The sequence below is a fragment of the Mustelus asterias genome, chromosome 6 (assembly GCF_964213995.1).
Source record: "Mustelus asterias chromosome 6, sMusAst1.hap1.1, whole genome shotgun sequence".
NCBI classification, from domain to species: Eukaryota; Metazoa; Chordata; class Chondrichthyes; order Carcharhiniformes; family Triakidae; genus Mustelus; species Mustelus asterias.
Genome location: NC_135806.1, coordinates 145,556,283 through 145,580,749, shown reverse-complemented (window position 1 = coordinate 145,580,749; position 24,467 = coordinate 145,556,283). Strand labels below are relative to the sequence as shown.

The window sequence follows — 24,467 nt, the reverse complement described above, 5'->3', positions numbered from 1 at the left end:
ATAATGAAGGGGCTGGATAGGGTAGAGGTGGAGAGATTCTTTCCACTTAGAAAGGAAGCTAGAACTAGAGGGCACAGCCTCAAAATAAAGGGGGGTCAGTTTAGGACAGAGTTGAGGAGGAACTTCTTCTCTCAGAGGGTGGTGAATCTCTGGAATTCTCTGCCCACTGGAGTGGTGGAGGCTATCTCGTTGAATATGTTTAAATCACGGATAAATGGATTCCTGATCGGTAAGGGAATTAGGGGTTATAGGGATCAGGTGGGTAAGTGGAACTGATCCACTTCAGATCAGCCATGATCTTATTGAATGGCGGGGCAGGCTCGAGGGGCTAGATGGCCTACTCCTGCTCCTATTTCTTATGTTCTTATGTTCTTATTTGGCCCATCGAGCCTGCACCAACAACAATCCCACCCAGAGCCTATTCCCATAACCCCACATATTTACTGTGCTAGTCCCCCTGACACGAGGGTCAATTCAGCTTGGCCAATACACCTAACCCGCACATCTTTGGACTGTGGGAGGAAACCTGAGCACCCGGAGGAAACCCACACAGACACGGGGAGAATGTGCAAACTCCGCACAGACAGTGACCCAAGCCAGGAATTGAACCCGGGTCCTTGGCGCTGTGAAGCAGCAGTGCTAACCACTGTGCCACCCCAAATCCTTGAGGCACTCCACAATTCACAGCCTGCCAACTTAAAAGAGTCCCATTTATTTCCACTCGATGTTTCCTCCTATACAGCATAGAATCATAGAGGTTTACAGTATGGAAACAGGCTCTTCGGCCCAACTTGTCCATGCCGCCCCTTTTTTTAAACCCCTAAGCTAATCCCAATTGCCTGCATTTGGCCCATATCCCTCTATACCCATCTTACCCATGTAACTGTCTTAATGCTTTTTAAAGGACAAAATTGTACCGGCCTCAACTACTGCCTCTGGCAGCTTGTTCCAGACACTCACCACCTTCTGTGTGAAAAATTTGCTCCTCTGGACCCTTTTGTATCTCTCCCCTCTCACCTTAAACCCATATTCTGTAGTTTCAGACTCCCCTATCCATTAATCAATCTTCTATGTGGAGATGTGGAGGAAGAAATTGCTAAACAGATTACGGATATGTGTGGGGGTCACAGGGTAGTTGTCATGGGGGACTTTAACTTTCCAAATATTGATTGGAACCTTTGTAGGTCAAATAGTTCGGATGGGGCAGTTTTTGTGCAGTGTGTGCAGGAGGGTTTCCTGACACAATATGTGGATAGGCCGACAAGAGGTGAGGCCACATTGGATTTGGTACAGGGAAATGAACCGGGCCAAGTGTTAGATTTGGTTGTGGGAGAGCACTTTGGAGATAGTGACCACAATTCGGTGTCTTTTGTTATTGCAATGGAGAGGGATAGGGCCGTACGGCAGGGCAAGGTTTACAATTGGGGGAGAGGTAATTATGATGCAATTAGGCAGGAATTAGGGGGCATAAGTTGGGAACAGAAACTGTCAGGGAAAGGAACTAAGGAAAAGTGGAACTTTTTCAAGGAACAAATACTGGATGTCCTTGATAGGTATGTCCCTGTCAGGCAGGGAGGAAATGGCCGAGTGAGGGAACCATGGTTCACGAAAGAGGTGGAATGTCTTGTGAAAAGGAAGAGGGAAGCTTATGTAGGGATGAGGAAACAAGGTTCAGATGGCTCGATTGAGGGTTACAAGTTAGCAAGGAATGAGCTGAAAAAGGGGCTTAGGAGAGCTAGGAGGGGACATGAGAAGTCCTTGGCGGGTCGGATCAAGGAAAACCCCAAGGCTTTTTACTCTTATGTGAGGAATAAAAGAATGACCAGGGTGAGGTTAGGGTCGGTCAAGGACAGTAGTGGGAACTTGTGTATGGAGTCAGTAGAGATAGGCGAGGTGATGAATGAATACTTTTCTTCAATGTTCACCAAGGAGAGGGGCCATGTTTTTGAGGAAGAGAAGGTGTTACAGGCTAATAGGCTGGAGGAAATAGATGTTCGGAGGGAGGATGTATTGGCAGTTTTGAATAAACTGAAGGTCGATAAGTCCCCTGGGCCTGATGAAATATATCCTAGGATTCTTTGGGAGGCAAGGGATGAGATTGCAGAGCCTTTGGCTTTGATCTTTGGGTCCTCGCTGTCCACGGGGATGGTGCCAGAGGACTGGAGAATGGCGAATGTTGTTCCTCTGTTTAAGAAAGGGAATAGAAATGACCCTGGTAATTATAGACCAGTTCGTCTTACTTCGGTGGTTGGTAAATTGATGGAAAAGGTCCTTAGAGATGGGATTTACGACCATTTAGAAAGATGCGGATTAATCTGGGTTAGTCAGCATGGATTCGTGAAGGGCAAGTCGTGCCTCACAAATTTGATAGAATTTTTTGAGGAGGTAACTAAGTGTGTTGATGAAGGTAGGGCAGTTGATGTCATATACATGGATTTTAGTGAGGCGTTTGATAAGGTCCCCCATGGTCGGCTTATGATGAAAGTGAGGATGTGTGGGATAGAGGGAAAGTTGGCCGATTGGATAGGTAACTGGCTGTCTGATCGAAGACAGAGGGTGGTGGTCGATGGAAAATTTTCGGATTGGAGGCAGGTTGCTAGCGGTGTGCCACTGGGATCAGTGCTTGGTCCTCTGCTCTTTGTGATTTTTATTAATGACTTAGAGGAGGGGGCTGAAGGGTGGATCAGTAAATTTGCTGATGACACCAAGATTGGTGGAGTAGTGGATGAGGTGGAGGGCTGTTGTAGGCTGCAAAGAGACATAGATAGGATGCAAAGCTGGGCTGAAAAATGGCAAATGGAGTTTAACCCTGATAAATGTGAGGTGATTCATTTTGGTAGGACTAATTTAAATGTGGATTACAGGGTCAAAGGTAGGGTTCTGAAGACTGTGGAGGAACAAAGAGATCTTGGGGTTCATATCCACAGATCTCTAAAAGTTGCCATTCAAGTGAATAGAGCTGTGAAGAAGGCCTATAGTGTGTTAGCTTTTATTAACAGGGGGTTGGAGTTTAAGAGCCGTGGGGTTATGCTGCAACTGTACAGGACCTTGGTGAGACCACATTTGGAATATTGTGTGCAGTTCTGGTCACCTCACTATAAGAAGGATGTGGAAGCGCTGGAAAGAGTGCAGAGGAGATTTACCAGGATGCTGCCTGGTTTGGAGGGTAGGTCTTATGAGGAAAGGTTGAGGGAGCTAGGGCTGTTCTCTCTGGAGCGGAGGAGGCTGAGGGAAGATTTAATAGAGGTTTATAAAATGATGAAGGGGATAGATAGAGTGAACGTTCAAAGACTATTTCCTCAGGTGGATGGAGCTATTACAAGGGGGCATAACTATAGGGTTCGTGGTGGGAGATACAGGAAGGATATCAGAGGTAGGTTCTTTACGCAGAGAGTGGTTGGGGTGTGGAATGGACTGCCTGCAGTGATAGTGGAGTCAGACACTTTAGGAACATTTAAGCGGTTATTGGATAGGCACATGGAGCACACCAGGATGATAGGGAGTGGGATAGCTTGATCTTGGTTTCAGATAAAGCTCGGCACAACATCGTGGGCCGAAGGGCCTGTTCTGTGCTGTACTGTTCTATGTTCTATGTTCTACACATGCTAATAAATCATCCCCATCTCCACGAGCTCTTATATTATGTATTAAACTTTTGTGTGGCACCTTATCATGTGCCTTTTGGAAATCCAAGTATACTACACCTTCTGATTACTCTTTATCTATCCTACTGGAGTACCTCAAGGACTTGGGGCGGCATGGTGGCACAGTGGTTAGCACTGCTGCCTCACAGCGCCAGGGACCCGGGTTTGATTCCGGTTTGGCTCACTGTCTGTGTTGAGTTTGTAGGTTCTCCCCGTGTCTGCGTGGGTTTCCTCCGGGTGCTCCGGTTTCCTCCCACAGTCTGAAAGACGTGCGGGTTAGGGTGCATTGACCTGAACAGGCGCCCGAGTGTGGTGACTCGGGGATTTTCATGGTAACTTCATTGCAGTGTTAATGTAAGCCTTACTTGTGACTAATAAATAAACTTTAACTCTTTTGTTCCATCCTAAATAAATTTGTCAACAGAATTTCCCTTTCATAAAAACATGTTCACTGGTTGTAATCAGATTATGATTTTCTAAGTGCATTGTTTGGGACAAAATCAATGGTCACTTAGATTTTGTTTTATCAAATTCATCACTCACCTGAGCAGGATTCGAGCTGGGAACCCAGGGAATTGTTTGTGATTTGTGGATTACCAGTTCACTGATCTTTACCACAGGAGGAACCACTCCGGTAAGTGCAGGATCTTAGGGAAAGCCAACATGGAATCATTGAGGGAAAACTATGTTTCACTAACTTGCTGGAGTTTCTGAAGGGGGAACCAGGGAGGGTGGATGAGGTGAAATGGTCTCAAGGGAATTTGAAAAGATATTTGACACAGCGCCACACAACAGACTTGTCAGCAGAATCATGGAATAAGAGGGAAAGCCCCCCCCCCTCCCCTCAGCCCCACTCTCACCCTCACCCCCACCCTCACCCACCCTGCAGCCCCCACCCTCACCACCCCCCCCTTACACACCTTGCAGCTCCCACCCTCATCCACCCTGCAGCCCCCACTCTCACCCACACAGGCTGTGGGAATCTGAAGCCAGTTGGACGATTGTAAAGCCTGATGCTCCTGTGTTCCTGCCTCTGGCTCCCCTTACCTGCCTCACTCACAGTCACACTCTCCTGTCCCTGACCCCTGAACCAAATCAGAACCTGTCTCAGAAATGTGACTCCCTCCTGGTACAGACCGTAAGGGAAACTTTCTCCCTCTCTGCTGTGTCTCAGTGTCCAGAGTTCAGCTTCCAGCTGACGTGACTCCAGACCCCGCAGCAACACCCCTCCGACATAGCCCAACAAGCCACTCAGATCAAGGGCAGCTCGTGATGGGGATGGGTAACATGCTGCCCAGCGCATGAATGGATTTGACATTTCTGACTCATTTATTCTTATATTCTAATTTTTCCCCTTCTTACCAACCTTAGCTGACAAAGTACCGCACGTTATTGTCAAAAGAAGCCTTTGGAATCCAATGAAAGTGACCAGCTGGATTGAAACCTGGTTCGGAGTCAGGAAGAGAAGGCAGATAGTCGATTCAAAGCAAATTACTGCAGATGCTGGAATCTGAAACCAAAAGAGAAAACGCTGGAAAATCTCAGCGGGTCTGGCAGCATCTGTAAGGAGAGGAAAGAGCTGATGTTTCGAGTCCAGATGATCCTTTGTCAAAGGGTTGTCTGGACTCGAAACGTCAGTCCTTTTCTCTCCTTACAGATGTTGATAATCGAATGGTGTTTCTGTGACTGGAAGGCTGTTCCTACTCAGTTTACAGATTTGCTGATATTCTTTCTCGACATCTTGAGGCAATCATTCTCTGTGACCCTCTTATACTCCCAAAGGCCACTTGGCAAAGGATAGAACTGGAACCAACCTTTACACATCTTCAGCAGTATTTATTTCCAGTTACACATTACAAGCGCGCACCTCCTAGTCCCACAATCACACCTTTAATCTTTATCTATTTATTGGGGTCCACAATCTGCTCACATTCAGCCATTAACTCTCTCTCTCTCTCTCTCGGTTTCAGCTCCTAACGGTGGTGAGAAACAAGGAGGAAGAAGAGAGGAAAGAACAGAAGCTAAAAGAAGAAAAGGAAAAGGAACTCCAGAAATCAGCTGGGAAAGAGCCAAAGAAAAAGGGAGGAAAGTCGGCAGATAAAAAGAAAGGTATTTATCCTGGTCACTGGAACTGGGCTGGATTGGGAATATGGGAAGTCTCAGGTCTCCTATCTCTCTCTATCCTGTTGTATCCTCTGACAATCCCCGGCACTATCAGCAACTCCGCAAATCTTCGTGTCATCCTCAAACTTACTAATCAGACCGCTCACATTTTCCTCCAGATCATTTATATATACAACAAACAACAGAGGTCCCAGCACTGATCCCTGTGGAACTCCACTAGCTACAGATCCCCATTCTGAAAAACACCCTTCCACCGCTGCCTCTCACTTCTATAACCAAGCCAGTTCTGTATCCATCCAGCCAGCCCACCCTGAATCCCATGTGATTCTAGTTTTTGTACCAGTCTGCCATGTGGGACTTTGTAGGGTGGCACAGTGACTAGCACTGCTGCCTCACAGCGCCAGGGACCCGGGTTCACTGCTGCCTCACAGCGCCAGGGACCCGGGTTCACTGCTGCCTCACAGCGCCAGGGACCCGGGTTCACTGCTGCCTCACAGCGCCAGGGACCCGGGTTCACTGCTGCCTCACAGCGCCAGGGACCCGGGTTCACTGCTGCCTCACAGCGCCAGGGACCCGGGTTCACTGCTGCCTCACAGCGCCAGGGACCCGGGTTCACTGCTGCCTCACAGCGCCAGGGACCCGGGTTCAATGCTGTCCTCACAGCGCCAGGGACCCGGGTTCACTGCTGCCTCACAGCGCCAGGGACCCGGGTTCACTGCTGCCTCACGGCACCAGGGACCCGGGTTCACTGCTGCCTCACAGCGCCAGGGACCCGGGTTCACTGCTGCCTCACAGCGCCAGGGACCCGGGTTCAATGCTGTCCTCACAGCGCCAGGGACCCGGGTTCACTGCTGCCTCACAGCGCCAGGGACCCGGGTTCACTGCTGCCTCACAGCACCAGGGACCCGGGTTCAATGCTGTCCTCAGGTCACTGTCCGTGCGGCTTCTGCACGTTCTCCCCATGTCTCTGTGGGTTTCCTCCGGGTGCTCTGGTTTCCTCCCACAGTTCAAAGGTATGCTAGGTTGATTGGCCATTCTAAATTGACCCTGAGTGTCAGGGGATTATCCGGGTAAATATGTGGAGTTATGGGAATAGGACCTGGGTGGGATTGTGGTCGGTGCAGACTCAACCAAATGGCCTCCTGCACTGTAGGGATTCTATGATTATCAAACGCCTTACTAAAGTCCATATAAACTACATCCACAGCCCTTCCCTCATCAATTATCTTTGTCACCTCCTCAAAAACTCAATCAAGTTGCTGAGACATGACCTTCCCTGTACAAAACCATGCTGCCTGTCACTAACTAGCCCATTTTCCTCCAAATGTGCTTATATCCTGTCCCTCAGTATCTTCTCCAAAAGCTTCCCCACCACTGATGTCAGGCTCACCGGCCTATAATTTGCTGGATTATTCCTGCTTCCTTTCTTAAACAAGGGAACAACACTGGCTATTATCCAGTCCTCTGGAACCTCACCTGTGGTCAAAGAGGATGTGAAGATATCTGTTAAGGCCCCGGCTATTTCTCCCTGGCCTCCCGCAGGAACTTGGGATAGATCCCATCCGGACCCGGGGCCTTGTCTACCTTGATGCAATTTAGGATACTCAACACTTCCTCCTTCGATATATTGACATTCTCTCGAGCATTCACACACCTATCCCTGACTTCAACATCAGTCATGTCCTTCTCCTTGGTGAATACCCATATAAAGGACTCATTAAGAATTTCACCCACTTCCTGTGGTTCCATGCATAACTTCCCTCCATAGTCCTTGAGTGGGCCTACTCTTTCTCTTGCTACCCTCTTGTTCCTAATATATGCATTTAAGCCTTGGGATTCTTCTTGACCCTGTTTGCTAAAGACATTTCATGGCCCCTTTTAGCCCTCCTAATTCCACATTTAAGTTCCTTCCTACTTTCACTATACTCCTCAAAGGCTTGGTCGGTTTTTAGTTGCCTAGACCTATCGTATGCTTCCTTTTGACTAAGCTTACAATTTTCCTGGTCATCCATGGTTCCCGAATCCTGCCATTTCTATCCTTCATTTTTGCGGGGACATGCCTGTCCCGCACTTCAATCAACCGGCCTTTAAAAGCCTCCCACATTCCAGAAGTGGTTTAGAAGAGCAAGAGGGGATTTGATAGAAATATATAAGATCCTGAGGGGTATTGACAGGGTCGATGTGGAGAGGATGTTCCCTCTTGTTAGAGAATCTAGGGCTCGGAGTCACTGTTTAAAGTATAAGGGGCCAGCCATTTCAAATGGATATGAGGTAAAGTTTCTTCTCTCAGAGGGTCATGAGTCTTTGGAACTCTTTTCCTGAAAAGGCTTTGGAAGCAGAGATTTTGAATAAGGCAGAGGTGGACCGATTCTTGGAAAGCAAGAGGGGGTATCGGGGTCGGTGGGATGCAGGTTTGAGGTCAGATCAGCCATGGTCTTGTTCAGTAGCGGAGCAGACTCGAGGGGCCGAATGGCCTACTCCCACTCCATGTTTTGTATAAAACCATCATCGATTGTTGTAAAAACCCATTTGGTTCACTCATTCCCTTCAGCTATATATTTTTAATTCATTTATGGAACATGAGCTTTTCTGGCTGGGCCCACCCCCTAACTACTCTTCGTTTCAGAGTCACCCACATTGCTGTGGATCTGGAGTCACGTGTAGGCCAGACTGGGTCAGGATGGCAGATTTCCTTCCCCAGAGGACGTTCGTGAACCAGATGGGTTTTTCTGACAGTCGACAATGATTCTTAATTCCAGATCTATTTTGTATATTCAGATTTCACCATCTGCCGTGGTGGGATTTGAACTCGGGGTCACAGATGTAGTCCTGGGTCTCTGGGTTACTAGTCCAGTGACAATTCCACTACACCACTGCCTCCCCTGCACGTGACTCCAGACACAGAGCAATGTGGTTGACTCTTAAATACCCTCTGAAATGGCCGAGCGAGGCACTCAGTCCAAGAGCAAATAGCGAGGAGCAGGAAACGCTGTTCTTGCCAGCAGCATCCCGGGAAAGAGTAAAACTGAGCAGAGAAACACAAGAGACGAAAATCTGACAAGACCCCGGGAGGGAGATAGGTTGCTGGGGGATGGGCGGGATGCAGATTGAAGGCCATTCTCACAGCAGCCATGGTCTGAATACAGGGCACTGTGGCCGAGCCGGGGTTGATTCACACGGTGCCCTCAGCGACTGACAGCGTTGTCTCACTATATGTTTCAGGCCATCAGTCTTTAACCCCGTCTGTGCCACTCACGGTGCTCGAGAGTCCCGAATTGGTGAGGAAGAGAGAACTGAGGGAGCGAATATTCACCGAGTACATGGGAGCGCTGGAGGATGAAGGTGATTCCCAATTTCACAGACTCAGGGCACAGGCACAGTGCGATTGTCCTCAAAACCAACCCAGGGATCTCGGGTTCACTGGGTGTCTTTAAGACAGAGACAGATAGGTTCTTGATTAATAACGGGATCAGGGGTTACGGGGAAAAGGCAGGAGAATGGAAATGAGAAAAATATCAGCCATGATTGAATGGCGGAGCAGACTTGATGGGCCGAGTGGCCTCATTCTAAAGTTAAAGTTTATTATTAGTCACAAGTACGCTTACATTAACACTGCAATGAAGCTACTGTGAAATTCCCCTAGTCGCCACACTCCGGTGCCTGTCTGGGCCAAGCACCTAACCAGCAAGTCGTTCAATCTGTGGGTGGAAACCAGAGGAAACCCATGCAGACACGGGGAGAATGTGCAAACTCTGCACAGACAGTGACCCGAGGCCCAAGTGGAACCCGGGTCCCTGTTGCTGTGAAGCAGCCGTGCTCACCACTCTGTCACCATGTTACCCCTTTCTGCTCTGATGTCTTACAGTCTCATGGGGATGGGTCTGACCCAGTGTCACTCGGGGAGGGGTCCGTCGAGAGTTTATTTATTTTATTTATTGGTCAACACCTGGCCCCACGCAGCAGACAGACAGCGTCTGTCTCCATTCAGCAGACAGACAGCGTCTGTCCCCATTCAGCAGACAGACAGCGCCTGTCTCCATTCAGCAGACAGACAGCGCCTGTCCCCATTCAGCAGACAGACAGCGCCTGTCTCCATTCAGCAGACAGACAGCGTCTGTCCCCACGCAGCAGACAGACAGCGCCTGTCTCCACACAGCGGTGGGTGCAGTCCTATCTAATGGATAGTAAGCTCGATGTTGGTTGTATTTCCAGCACAAGCTGTCAGAACGCGCCTGGAACTAATCAGACTGAAGGCCGTGTCTGTGGTCCAGGAACTCAAGTTAAAGGCACAAGACGTCTTCACAGTCATGGAGGACTGGCTCGGGACAAGGTTCCTGCAGGAAATGGAGAGGTACTGAACCTTGTCTTTGTGGTGCTTTGACAGTTGATATTCCTCGAAGCTGAAAATGTCCCCATCCCAACTCTCCTGCTGCCCTTTCCCATCCTGCACCGTTCACCTGTCCTCTCTGCCCTGACCGACCCCTCTCTCTGACACATATCCTCCTCCCTGCTCTGCTCCTACTCTCCATCCTTCTCTCTCAGACCAATTACTCCCTCCCACCTCTCCCTCACTCCTCCCCTATGCTTCCCTCCTCGTGGCTTTCACTCCAGCCCCCAGCTCTCCCCTCCAGCTCACACCCTCCTGTCTCCTGCACTCCTGCCCCTCCACTCTCCTCCCCTACTCCTCAGCCCCCTCCCTCATCCCTGCCTCTGCCTCCGTGCACACTGAATATGACTCACTTCCCGTCAGAATCTACAAGTTTCTGTCACAGTGTTGAGGAGGCCACACTCTGCTCAGTGCGGTTCCTGCCCCAGTCAGTCTGGACTCACTTGTCAACCCAGCTCTCCATGTGTGGGAGGGCCTTGGAACACGGATTGTCAGCGGGATGTGAGCGGGATGTCAGCGGGATGTGAGCGGGATGTCAGCGGGATGTCAGCAGGATGTCAGCGGGATGTGAGTGGGATGTGAGCGGGATGTGAGTGGGATGTCAGCAGGATGTCAGCGGGATGTGAGCGGGATGTGAGCGGGATGTCAGTGGGATGTGAGCGGGATGTGAGCGGGATGTCAGTGGGATGTCAGTGGGATGTCAGTGGGATGTGAGCGGGATGTGAGCGGGATGTGAGCGGGATGTGAGTGGGATGTGAGTGGGGTGGAGCAGGGTTTGAAATGTGTATACTTCAATGCCAGGAGTATTCGCAATAAAGTGGGTGAACTTGCAGCGTGGATCAGTACCTGGGACTTCGATGTTGTGGCTATTTCAGAGACATGGATAGAGCAGGGGCAGGAATGGATGCTGCAGGTCCCGGGGTTCAAATGTTTTAGTCGAAGTAGGGAAGGAGGTAGAAGAGGGGGAGGGGTAGCATTATTGGTCAGAGATTGTATCACAGTGTCAGAGAGGAGGTTTGATGAGGACTTATCTGTTGAGGTAGTATGGGCGGAGATTAGAAATAGGAGAGGAGAGGTCACCCTGTTGGGAGTCTTTTATAGACCTCCTAAAAGTTCTAGAGAGGTTGAGGAAAGGATTGCGGAGTCAATCCTGCTTAGGAGTGAAAGTAATAGGGCAATTGTTATGGGGGATTTTAACTTGACTAATATTGACTGGAATTGTTATAGCTCTAGCTCGTTAGAGGGGTCAGTTTTTGTTCAAAGCGTGCAGGAAGGTTTTTTGACTCAGTATGTAGACAGGCCAACTAGAGGTGAGGCTATATTGGATCTGGTGCTGGGAAATGAGCCAGACCAGGTGCTAGACTTGGAAGTTGGTGTGCATTTTGGTGATAGTGACCACAATTCGGTTACGTTCACCTTAGTGATGGAAAGGGATAGGCATGAACCTCGGGCCAGTGGTTTTAGCTGGGGGAAGGGTAATTATGAGGCTATTAGGAGAGAATTAGGAAACATAGGTTGGACTAGGAGATTACAGGGACTGGGAACGTCCGACATGTGGAGTTTTTTCAAGGAGCAGCTACTGCGAGTCTGTGATAGGTATGTCCCTGTCAGGCAAGGAGGAATTGGTAGGGCTAGGGAACCGTGGTGCACCAAAAAAGTTTCTTTGTTGGTTAAAAAGAAAAAGGAGGCTTATGTTCGGATGAGACGTGAGCACTCGGGTAGTGCACTAGAAAGCTTTAGATTGGCTAAGAGGGAGTTGAAGAGCGAGCTTAGAAGGGCTAAAAGGGGACATGAGAAGACTTTGGCGGATAGGGTTAAAGAGAATCCTAAGGCGTTCTATAGGTATGTCAAGAACAGAAGGTTGGTTAGGGCAAGTTTAGGGCCAGTTATAGATGGCAGAGGGAAGTTATGTGTGGAACCGGAGGAGATTGGTGAAGCATTGAACCAATATTTCTCTTCGGTGTTCACGCAAGGGGACATGAATATAGCTGAGGAGGACACTGGGTTGCAGGGGAGTAGAATAGACAGTATTACAGTTGATAAGGAGGATGTGCAGGATATTCTGGAGGGTCTGAAAATAGATAAATCCCCTGGTCCGGATGGGATTTATCCAAGGATTCTCTGGGAGGCAAGAGAAGTGATTGCAGAGCCTCTGGCTCTGATCTTCAGGTCGTCGTTGGCCTCTGGTATAGTACCAGAAGATTGGAGGTTAGCGAATGTTGTCCCATTGTTTAAGAAGGGGAACAGAGACTTCCCCGGGAATTATAGACCGGTGAGTCTCACTTCTGTTGTCGGCAAGATGTTGGAAAAAATTATAAGGGATAGGATTTATAGTTATTTGGAGAGTAATGAATTGATAGGTGATAGTCAGCATGGTTTTGTGGCAGGTAGGTCGTGCCTTACTAACCTTATTGAGTTTTTTGAGAAAGTGACCAAGGAGGTGGATGGGGGCAAGGCAGTGGACGTGGTATATATGGATTTTAGTAAGGCGTTTGATAAGGTTCACCATGGTAGGCTTCTGCAGAAAATGCAGATGTATGGGATTGGGGGTGATCTAGGAAATTGGATCAGGAATTGGCTAGCGGATAGGAAACAGAGGGTGGTGGTTGATAGTAAATATTCATCATGGAGTGCGGTTACAAGTGGTGTACCTCAGGGATCTGTTTTGGGGCCACTGCTGTTTGTAATATTTATTAATGATCTGGATGAGGGTATAGTTGGGTGGATTAGCAAATTTGCTGATGACACCAAAGTCGGTGGTGTGGTAGACAGTGAGGAAGGGTGTCGTAGTTTGCAGGAAGACTTAGACAGGTTGCAAAGTTGGGCCGAGAGGTGGCGGATGGAGTTTAATGCGGAGAAGTGTGAGGTAATTCACTTTGGTAGGAATAACAGATGTGTTGAGTATAGGGCTAACGGGAGGACTTTGAATAGTGTGGAGGAGCAGAGGGATCTAGGTGTATGTGTGCATAGATCCCTGAAAGTTGGGAATCAAGTAGATAAGGTTGTTAAGAAGGCATATGGTGTCTTGGCGTTTATTGGTAGGGGGATTGAATTTAGGAGTCGTAGCGTTATGTTGCAACTGTACACAACTCTGGTGCGGCCGCACTTGGAGTACTGTGTGCAGTTCTGGTCCCCACATTACAGGAAGGATGTGGAGGCTTTGGAGAGGGTGCAGAGGAGGTTTACCAGGATGTTGCCTGGTATGGAGGGGAGATCCTATGAGGAGAGGCTGAGGGATTTGGGATTGTTTTCGCTGGAAAGGCGGCGGCTAAGAGGGGATCTTATTGAAACATATAAGATGATTAGAGGTTTAGATAGGGTGGATAGTGATAGCCTTTTTCCTCTGATGGAGAAATCCAGCACGAGGGGGCATGGCTTTAAATTGAGGGGGGGTAGTTATAGAACCGATGTCAGGGGTAGGTTCTTTACCCAGAGGGTGGTGAGGGATTGGAATGCCCTGCCAGCATCAGTAGTAAATGCGCCTAGTTTGGGGGCGTTTAAGAGATCCGTAGATAGGTTCATGGACGAAAAGAAATTGGTTTAGGTTGGAGGGTCACAGTTTTTTTTTAACTGGTCGGTGCAACATCGTGGGCCGAAGGGCCTGTTCTGCGCTGTAATGTTCTATGTTCTATGTTCTATGTTCTATGTGAGCGGAATGTGAGCGGGATGTGAGCGGGATGTGAGTGGGATGTGAGCGGGATGTGAGTGGGATGTGAGCGGGATGTCAGTGGGATGTCAGTGGGATGTGAGTGGGATGTCAGTGGGATGTCAGTGGGATGTGAGTGGGATGTCAGTGGGATGTCAGTGGGATGTGAGTGGGATGTCAGTGGGATGTGAGTGGGATGTGAGTGGGATGTCAGTAGGATGTGAGCGGGATGTGAGTGGGATGTCAGTGGGATGTAAGCGGGACGTGAGCGGGATGTGAGCAGGATGCAGCCCTGGAGCAGCAGGAAGAGAGGCAGTTTGAGAAAGGCCTGTGGTGATTACTGAGTGACATGTCGGCAGCGATTGTTGCAATGTTGCTTCTTGCTGTTATTTGTGGTTAGTTTTATGAGCAGCAAACAGGATCTGTAACATCAGCAAGATTTATACCACACACGCAACTTACACACACACGCACACAAAGAACAAAACAGCACAGGAACAGCCCTTCGGCCCTCCAAGCCTGCGCCGATCATGTGTTCCTAACTAAACCATCCGTTTGTATCCCTCTATTCCCAGTCTGTTCATGTGGCTATCTCGATAAGTCTTAAATGATCCCAGCGTGTCTGCCTCAACCACCTTGCTTGGCAGTGCATTCCAGGCCCCCACCACCCTCTGTGTAAAATACGTCCCCCTGACATCTGTGTTGAACCTTGCGCCCCTCACCTTGAACTTGTGACCCCTTGTGTTTGTCATTCCTGACCTGGGAAAAGGCTTCCAACTGTTCACCCTATCTATGCCCTTCATAATTTTATAAACTTCTATTAGGTCGCCCCTCAACCGCTCACACACACACGCGCAACTTCCACACACACGCAACTTCCACACACACGCAACTTCCACACACACGCAACTTCCACACACACGCAACTTCCACACACACGCAACTTCCACACACACACACACACACGCAACTTCCACACACACGCAACTTCCACACACACGCAACTTCCACACACACACACACACGCAACTTCCACACACACGCAACTTCCACACACACACACGCAACTTCCACACACACGCAACTTCCACACACACACACGCAACTTCCACACACACGCAACTTCCACACACACGCAACTTCCACACACGCACAACTTCCACACACACACACACACGCAACTTCCACACACACGCAACTTCCACACACGCACAACTTCCACACACACACACGCAACTTCCACACACACGCAACTTCCACACACACGCAACTTCCACACACACGCAACTTCCACATACATACACGCACACATACCCACAACTTCCACACACACATACATGCAACTTCCACACACACGCACGCACACACACATGCAACATACGCACACACACACACACGCAACTTCCACACATACACACACACGCAACTTCCACACACACGCACACACACACGCAACTTCCACATACATACACGCACACACACCCCCAAAATTTCCACACACACGCACACACACACACACACCCATCCGCAATTTCACACACACACACACATGCAACTACCACACACATGCAACTTCCACACACATGCAACTTCCACACACACTCAAGTTCCACACACACGCACACGCACACACACACAACTTCCACACACACACGCACACACACACACACACACACATGCAACTCCCACACGCACACACGCAACTTTCACACACACACACACATGCAACTTCCACACACATGCAACTTCCACATACATGCAACTTCCACACACATGCAACTTCCACACACACTCAAGTTCCACACACACGCACACACACAACTTCCACACGCACACACACACACACGCAACTTCCACACACACACAACTTCCACACATACGCACACGCACACCGCCTACTTTCACACACACACACACACATGCAACTTACACACACGCAGACACGCGCACACACGCAACTTCCACACACATGCAACTTCCACATTTCCACACACACGCAACTTCCACACACATGCAACTTCCACATTTCCACACACACGCAACTTCCGTACACACACACACACACACACAACCTCCACACAGACACACACACACACAACTTCCACACACACGACTTCCACACACATGCACACACACACGCAACTTCCACATACAAGCAACTTCCACACACATGCAACTTCCACACAAACATGCACACACACGCAACCTCCACACACACACAACTTCCACACACACGCAACTTCCACACACACGCACACACACACAACTTCCACACACATGCACACACAACTTCCACACACACACGCAACTTCCACACACACGCAACTTCCACACACACACACACAACTTCCACACACACACACACACACACACACGCCATTCAACCCCACCATAGAGTCACAGAGGTTTAAGCATGGAAACAGGCCCTTCGGCCCAACTTGTCCATGCCGCCCTTTTTTTTTAAACCCCTGAGCTAATCCCAATTGCCCGCATTTGGCCCATATCCCTCTATACCCATCGTACCCATGTAACTATCTAAATGCTTTTTAAAAGACAACATTGTACCCGCCTCTACTACTACCCCTGGCAGCTTGTTCCAGACACTCACCACCCTCTGTGTGAAAAAATTGCCCCTCTGGACACTTTTGTACCTCTCCCCTCTCACCTTAAACCTATGCCCTCTAGTTTTAGACTCCCCTCCCTTTGGGAAAAGATATTAACTATCTAGCTGATCTATGCCCCTCATTATTTTATAGACCTCTGTAAGGTCACCCCTCAGCCTCCTACGCTCCAGAGAAAAAAGTCCCAGTCTATCCAGCCTCTCCTTATAACTCAATCCATCAAGTCCCGGTAGCATCCTAGTAAATGTTTTCTGCATACTTTCTAGTTTAATAATATCCTTTCTATAATAGGGTAATATATTTATGGGACATGGGTATCGCTGGTTGGCCAGCGTTTATTGCCCATCCCTAGTTGCCCTTGGAGGGCAGTTGAGCATCACCCACATTGCTGTGCTGCTTGTTTACCCTCCACACTGAATCATTTCAATCACATTCGGCACGGTGGCACAGTGGTTAGCACTGCTGCCTCACAGCGCCAGGGACCTGGGTTCGATTCCCAGCTTGGGTCGCTGTCTGTGTGGAGTTTGCACGTTCTCCCCGTGTCTGCGTGGGTTTCCTCCGGGTGCTCCGGTTTCCCCCCACAGTCCAAAGATGTGCAGGTTAGGTTGATTGGCCATGCTAAATTGCCCCTTAGAGTCAGGGGGATTAGCAGGGTAAATATGTGGGGTTATGGGAATAGGGACTGGCTGGGATTGTGGTCAGTGCAGACTTGATGGGCCGAATGGTCTCCTTCTGCACTGTAGGGATTCTATGATTCACCCACCCTCCACCCAAACTCTTCATCATCATTTCCTCCAATCACCTCTCCAATTCAATCCTGAATATTGATGCCATTTCTGTCTAAATCATTAATACAGGAAGTGAGTTCCGCACTTTCACAATTCTCTGAAGATGTTTCTCATGCTCACTGTTCCAAACCCCTGCTATTTCAGCTTCTATCTGTGCGGCTCTTGTTCCAGAACCTTCACTCACTGTGGACTCTCTGTGTTGATGTACCCTGTCCCATCCTTTCATCATTTTTAACTTCTCTATGATCTTATCCTGCATTCTTGTGAAAAAGGAACAATTTTTACATTTTTTTTGGTATTTCCTGAAACAGTCAGTATCTGAGTGCACTCTCTCGAATAGCTCAATATCCGTGCTCAGTGTGGAGCCATTACTGCTCCCAGTCTCTAACTGTGTCTCTGAGTACTTATCATTCACTCTCACACCTGCTTTGTGTACTGGAACCAGCTCACAATACATCCAACACAAACACAGAAAATACTGCAAAATCTCAGCAGCTCTGATAGCATCTGTGGAGAAAGAATAGAGGCACCGTTTCGCATCTGGATGCTCCTTCATCAGAGCCTACCACTATCCCCGACTCCACTATCCCCGACTCCACTATCCCCCTGACTCCACTATCCCCGACTCCACTATCCCGCTGACTCCACTATCCCCGACTCCACTATCCCGCGGACTCCACTATCCCCGACTCCACTATCCCCCTACTCCACTATCCCCCTGACTCCACTATCCCCCGACTCCACTATCCCCGACTCCACTATCCCCGACTCCACTATCCCCCCGACTCCACTATCCCCGACTCCACTATCCCCGACTCCACTATCCCCCGACTCCACTATCCCCTGACTCCACTATCCCCCGACTCCACTATCCCCCTACTCCACTATCCCCCGACTCCACTATCCCCCTGACTCCACTATCCCCCGACTCCACTATCCCCCGACTCCACTATTCCCTGACTCCACTATCCCCCGACTCCACTATCCCCCCGACTACACTATCCCCGACTCCACTATCCCCCTACTTCACTATCCCCCTGACTCCACTATCCCCTGACTCCACTATCCCCGACTCCACTATCCCCCTACTCCACTATCCCCCCGACTCCACTATCCCCCGACTCCACTATCCCCTGACTCCACTATCCTCTGACTCCACTATCCCCCTGACTCCACTATCCCCTGACTCCACTATCCCCCGACTCCACTATCCCCCGACTCCACTATCCCCCTACTCCACTATCCCCGACTCCACTATCCCCCCGACTCCACTATCCCCCGACTCCACTATCCCCCTACTCCACTATCCCCGACTCCACTATCCCCCCGACTCCACTATCCCCCCGACTCCACTATCCCCTGACTCCACCATCCCCGACTCCACTATCCCCTACTCCACTATCCTGCTACTCCACTATCCCCCTGACTCCACTATCCCCCGACTCCACTATCCCCCCGACTCCACTATCCCCCCGACTCCACTATCCCCCCGACTCCACTATCCCCTGACTCCACTATCCCCGACTCCACTATCCCCTACTCCACTATCCCGCTACTCCACTATCCCCCTGACTCCACTGTTCCCTGACTCCACTATCCCCCTACTCCACTATCCCCCGACTCCACTATCCCCTGACTCCACTATCCCCCTACTCCACTATCCCCCCGACTCCACTATCCCCTGACTCCACTATCAGCACAGAACAGGCCCTTCGGCCCACGATGTTGTGCCGAGCTTTATCTGAAAAGAGGAGAGATTGGGTAAACTGGGGTTGTTCTCCCTGAAAAGATGGAGGATGAGGGGCGACCTAATAGAGGTGTATAAAATTATGAAGGGCATAGATAGGGTGAACAGTGGGAAGCTTTTTCCCAGGTCGGAGGTGACGAACACAAGGGGTTACGGGGTCAAGGTGAGGGGGGCAAGGTTCAACACAGATGTCAAGGGGACGTATTTTACACAGAGGGTGGTGGGGGCCTGGAATGCACTGCCAAGCAAGGTGATTGAGGCGGACACGCTGGGATCGTTTAAGACTTATCTAGATAACCACATGAACAGACTGGGAATAGAGGGATACAAACGAATGGTCTAGTTGGGCACATGAGCGGCGCAGGCTTGGAGGGCCGAAGGGCCTGTTCCTGTGCTGTATTGTTCTTTGTTCTTTGTCTACCCGCTTCTCAAAAATTCAATATGATTGGCCGAGCAAGATTCCCCTGTTGAAATCCATGCTGATGATTCGTTGCCCTATTTCTCATACTAGAGAGGCAGTGCTTGGTAGACTAACGGGACTGAAGGTGGACAAGTCCCCGGGTCCGGATGGAATGCATCCCAGGGTACTGAAAGAAATGTCAGAGGTAATAGCGGATGCGTTAGTGGTTATTTATCAAAATTCACTGGACTCTGGGGTAGTGCCAGCTGATTGGAAAACAGCTACTGTTACGCCGCTGTTTAAAAAAGGAAGTAGACAAAAGGCGGGTAATGACAGGCCGGTTAGCTTAACGTCTGTCGTTGGGAAAATGCTGGAATCCATCATTAAAGAAGAAATAGCAGGCCATCTGGATAAGAATGGTTCGATTAAGCAGACACAGCATGGATTCATGAGAGGAAAGTCGTGTTTGACGAACTTACTGGATTTTTATGAAGATGTGACTAGTGCGGTTGACGGAGGGGAACTGGTGGATGTGGTGTTTTTGGATTTCCAAAAGGTGTTCGATAAGGTGCCTCACAAAAGATTGCTGCAGAAGATTGGGGCACACGGAGTTGGGGGTAGGGGGTTAGCGTGGATTTGGGGATTGGCTATCCAACAGGAAGCAGAGAGTTGGAATAAATGGATGCTTTTCTGGTTGGCAGGTGGTGACTAGTGGCGTGCCACAGGGATTGATACTGGGGCCTCAACTGTTTACTATTTACATAGATGATCTGGAGGAGGGGACTGAGTGTAGGGTAACAACGTTTGCTGACGACACGAAGATAAGTGGGAAAGTGAATTGCGTGGAGGAAGCGGAAGGTCTGCAGAGAGATTTGGATAGGCTGAGTGAGTGGGCGAGGATCTGGCAGATGGAGTATAACGTTAGCAAATGTGAGGTTATTCACTTTGGATGAAATAATAGCAGATTGGATTATTATTTAAATGGAAGAAAATTACAACATGCTACTGTGCAAAAAGGGACCTGGGGGTCCTTGTGCATGAGTCGCAAAAACTCAGTCTGCAGGTACAACAGGTGATCAAGAAGGCAAATGGGATGTTGGCCTATATTTCATTTTATAAGAACATAAGAACATAAGAAATAGGAGCAGGAGTAGGCCATCTAGCCCCTCGAGCCTGCCCCGCCATTCAATAAGATCATGGCTGATCTGACGTGGATCAGTACCACTTACCCGCCTGATCCCCATAACCCTTAATTCCCTTACCGATCAGGAATCCATCCATCCGCACTTTAAACATATTCAGCGAGGTAGCCTCCACCACCTCAGTGGGCAGAGAATTCCAGAGATTCACCACCCTCTGGGAGAAGAAGTTCCTCCTCAACTCTGTCTTAAACCGACCCCCCTTTATTTTGAGGCTGTGTCCTCTAGTTTTAACTTCCTTACTAAGTGGAAAGAATCTCTCCGCCTCCACCCTATCCAGCCCCCGCATTATCTTATAAGTCTCCATAAGATCCCCCCTCATCCTTCTAAACTCCAACGAGTACAAACCCAATCTCCTCAGCCTCTCCTCATAATCCAAACCCCTCATCTCCGGTATCAACCTGGTGAACCTTCTCTGCACTCCCTCCAATGCCAATATATCCTTCCTCATATAAGGGGACCAATACTGCACACAGTATTCCAGCTGCGGCCTCACCAATGCCCTGTACAGGTGCATCAAGACATCCCTGCTTTTATATTCTATCCCCTTCGCAATATAGGCCAACATCCCATTTGCCTTCTTGATCACCTGTTGTACCTGCAGACTGGGCTTTTGCGTCTCATGCACAAGGACCCCCAGGTCCCTTTGCACGGTAGCATGTTTTAATTTGTTTCCATTGAGATAGTAATCCCATTTGTTATTATTTCCTCCAAAGTGTATAACCTCGCATTTCTCAACGTTATACTCCATTTGCCATATCCTCGCCCACTCACTCAGCCTGTCCAAATCTCTCTGCAGATCTTCTCCGTCCTCCACACGATTCACTTTTCCACTTATCTTTGTGTCGTCTGCAAACTTCGTTACCCTACACTCCGTCCCCTCCTCCAGATCATCTATATAAATGGTAAATAGTTGCGGCCCGAGTACCGATCCCTGCGGCACGCCACTAGTTACCTTCCTCCAACCGGAAAAACACCCATTTATTCCGACTCTTTGCTTCCTGTCGGATAGCCAGTCCCCAATCCACTTTAACACACTACCCCCAACTCCGTGTGCCCTAATCTTCTTCAGTAGCCTTTTATGGGGCACCTTATCAAACGCCTTTTGGAAATCCAAAAACACCGCATCCACCGGTTCTCCTCCATCAACCGCCCTAGTCACATCTTCATAAAAATCCAACATGTTCGTCAAGCACGACTTTCCCCTCATGAATCCATGCTGCGTCTGATTGATCGAACCATTTCTATCCAGATGCCCTGCTATCTCCTCTTTAATAATGGATTCCAGCATTTTCCCTACTACAGACGTTAAGCTGACCGGCCTATAGTTACCCGCCTTTTGTCTCCTTCCTTTTTTAAACAGCGGCGTAACATTAGCCGTTTTCCAATCAACCGGCACTACCCCAGAATGCAACGAGCTTTGATAAATAATCACTAACGCATCCACTATTACCTCTGACATTTCTTTCAATACCCTGGGATGCATTCCATCCGGACCCGGGGACTTATCCACCTTCAGTCCCATTAGTCTACCCAGCACTGCCTCTCTGGTAACATTAATTGTATTAAGTATTTCTCCTGCTGCCAACCCTCTATCGTTAATATTTGGCAAACTATTTGTGTCCTCCACCGTGAAGACCGATACAAAAAACTTATTTAAAGACTCAGCCATATCCTCATTTCCCACTATTAACTCCCCCCTCTCGTCCTCCAAGGGTCCAACATTCACTCTAGCCACTCTATTCCTTTTTATATATTTATAAAAACTTTTACTATCATTTTTTATATTAATTGCTAGCCTAGCTTCATAGTCTATCCTTCCTTTCTTTATCGCTTTCTTAGTCTCTCTTTGTTGTTTCTTAAATTTTTCCCAATCACTTGTTTCTCCACTATTTTTGGCCACTCTGTACGCAGCTGTTTTTATTTTAATACTCTCCTTTATTTCCTTCGTTATCCACGGCTGGTTCTCCCTTTTCTTACAATCCTTGTTTTTTGCTGGAATATATTTTTGCTGAGAACTGAAAAGGATCTCCTTAAAAATCCTCCACTGTTCCTCAGCTATCCTACCTGCCAGCCTGCTCTCCCAGTCTACCTTAGCCAATTCATCCCTCATCCTATCATATTTCCCTCTGTTCAAACAGAGGACACTGGTTTGGGACCAAACTTTCTCCTCTTCCATCTGAATCAGAAATTCGACCATATTGTGGTCACTAGACCCAAGAGGGTCCTTCACAATAAGATCCTTAATTCTACCTACCTCGTTACACAATACCAGATCCAAAATAGCTCGTTCCCTCGTCGGTTCCGTAACATGCTGTTCAAGGAAACTATCCCGACAGCATTCTAAGAACTCTTCCTCCATTCCACCCTTACCGACTTGAGTCTGCCAGTCAATGTGCATGTTGAAGTCCCCCATGATTATTGCCGTTCCGTTTTTACACGCATCCCTTATCTGCTTGTTTATAGCCCTCCCTACCTCAACATTATTATTTGGGGGCCTATATACCACACCTACTAGTGTCTTTCTCCCTCTACTATTCCTCATCTCTACCCATAACGATTCCACGTTTTGTTCCTCAGAGCCTATGTCATCCCTCAGTACTACCCTGATATTATCTCTTATTAATAGCGCGACCCCACCACCTTTTCCTTCCTGTCTATTCTTCCTAAACGCCTGATACCCCTGGATATTCATCTCCCAGTCCTGGTCACCTTTCAGCCACGTTTCTGTAATGGCCACTAGATCGTACCCACTCGTGCTGATTTGCACCATCAACTCATTCACCTTGTTCCGAATGCTTCGTGCATTCAGGCAAAGTGTCCTTATTCCAGCTTTTATCTGGACCCGCTTTGATGAGTCGCGAACACCCTCTCCCTCTACTCCCTTATCTAAATTACCGCCTTCATTCACTTGCACCCTCTCCTCTACCATTAATTTTGTAATTCCCCTTACCCCTGCATCCTCCACCCCATCAATTAGTTCCTTGATCCTAGTCAACTCTTCTAGCTCCCCTCCCCCCAACCTATCTAGTTTAAATTCTCCCCAGTAACCTTAGCCAACCTACCGGCCAGGATATTGGTCCCCGTGTGATTCAAGTTCCACCCGTTTTTTGTATACAGATCACCCCTGCCCCTAAAGAGGTCCCAATGGTCCAGGAACCTGAATCCCTGCCCCCTGCACCAGTCCCTCAGCCACACATTCATCTTCCACCTCACTCCATTCCTGCCCTCACCTTCCCGTGGCACAGGCAGTAATCCTGAGATTACTACCTTTGCTTTCCTCTTTCTCAGCTGTCTCCCTAATTCCCTGTACTCCCTTTTCATGACCCCTTCTCCCTTCCTACCCACATCAGCGGTACCAATATGTACAGCTACCTCAGGCTCCTCTCCCTCCCACCTCAGGATTTCCGGGACGCGACTAGCGACATCCTGGATCCCGGCCCCAGGGAGGCAGACCACCATGCGAGAATCCCGCCTACCTCCGCAGAAACGCCTGTCTGTCCCCTTCACCATCGAGTCCCCGATTAATACCGCCTTCCTCCTCTTTTCCTTAGCCCTCTGAGTTACAGGGCTGGACTCCACTGCGGAGACACGGCCACTGCTGCTTCCCCCAGGCGGGCTGTCCCCCCCAGCAGTACTCAAGCAGGAGTACTTGTTGTGCAGGGGCAAATCCACTGGGGTGCTCTCAACCACCCTAGCCTTACCCTTCCTGGCCATCACCCACTTGGCCTCCTCCCGTTGCCCTGGTGTGACCACCTGATGATAGCTCTTGTCTATCACCTCCTCATTCTCCCTCATCAGCCTAAGATCCTCGAGCTGCAGTTCCAGCTCCCTAACACGGTCCCTCAGGAACCGCAGCTCGACACACCCCTCACAGATGTGGATGTCCGGGAGGCCAGATGCCTCCAGGA

General features: G+C 49.1%; 1 protein-coding gene across 1 annotated transcript in view; it reads left to right on the top strand.

The window, feature by feature from the left end:
* spef2 (sperm flagellar 2) overlaps window positions 1–24,467 on the top strand; it is a 386,645-nt gene that overhangs the window by 276,558 nt on the left and 85,620 nt on the right. The window contains exons 29-31 of the mRNA XM_078213897.1: window positions 5,615–5,753; window positions 8,991–9,110; window positions 9,981–10,119. Coding sequence (XP_078070023.1) covers window positions 5,615–5,753; window positions 8,991–9,110; window positions 9,981–10,119 — 398 coding nt within the window. The remainder of the gene's footprint in view (window positions 1–5,614; window positions 5,754–8,990; window positions 9,111–9,980; window positions 10,120–24,467) is intronic.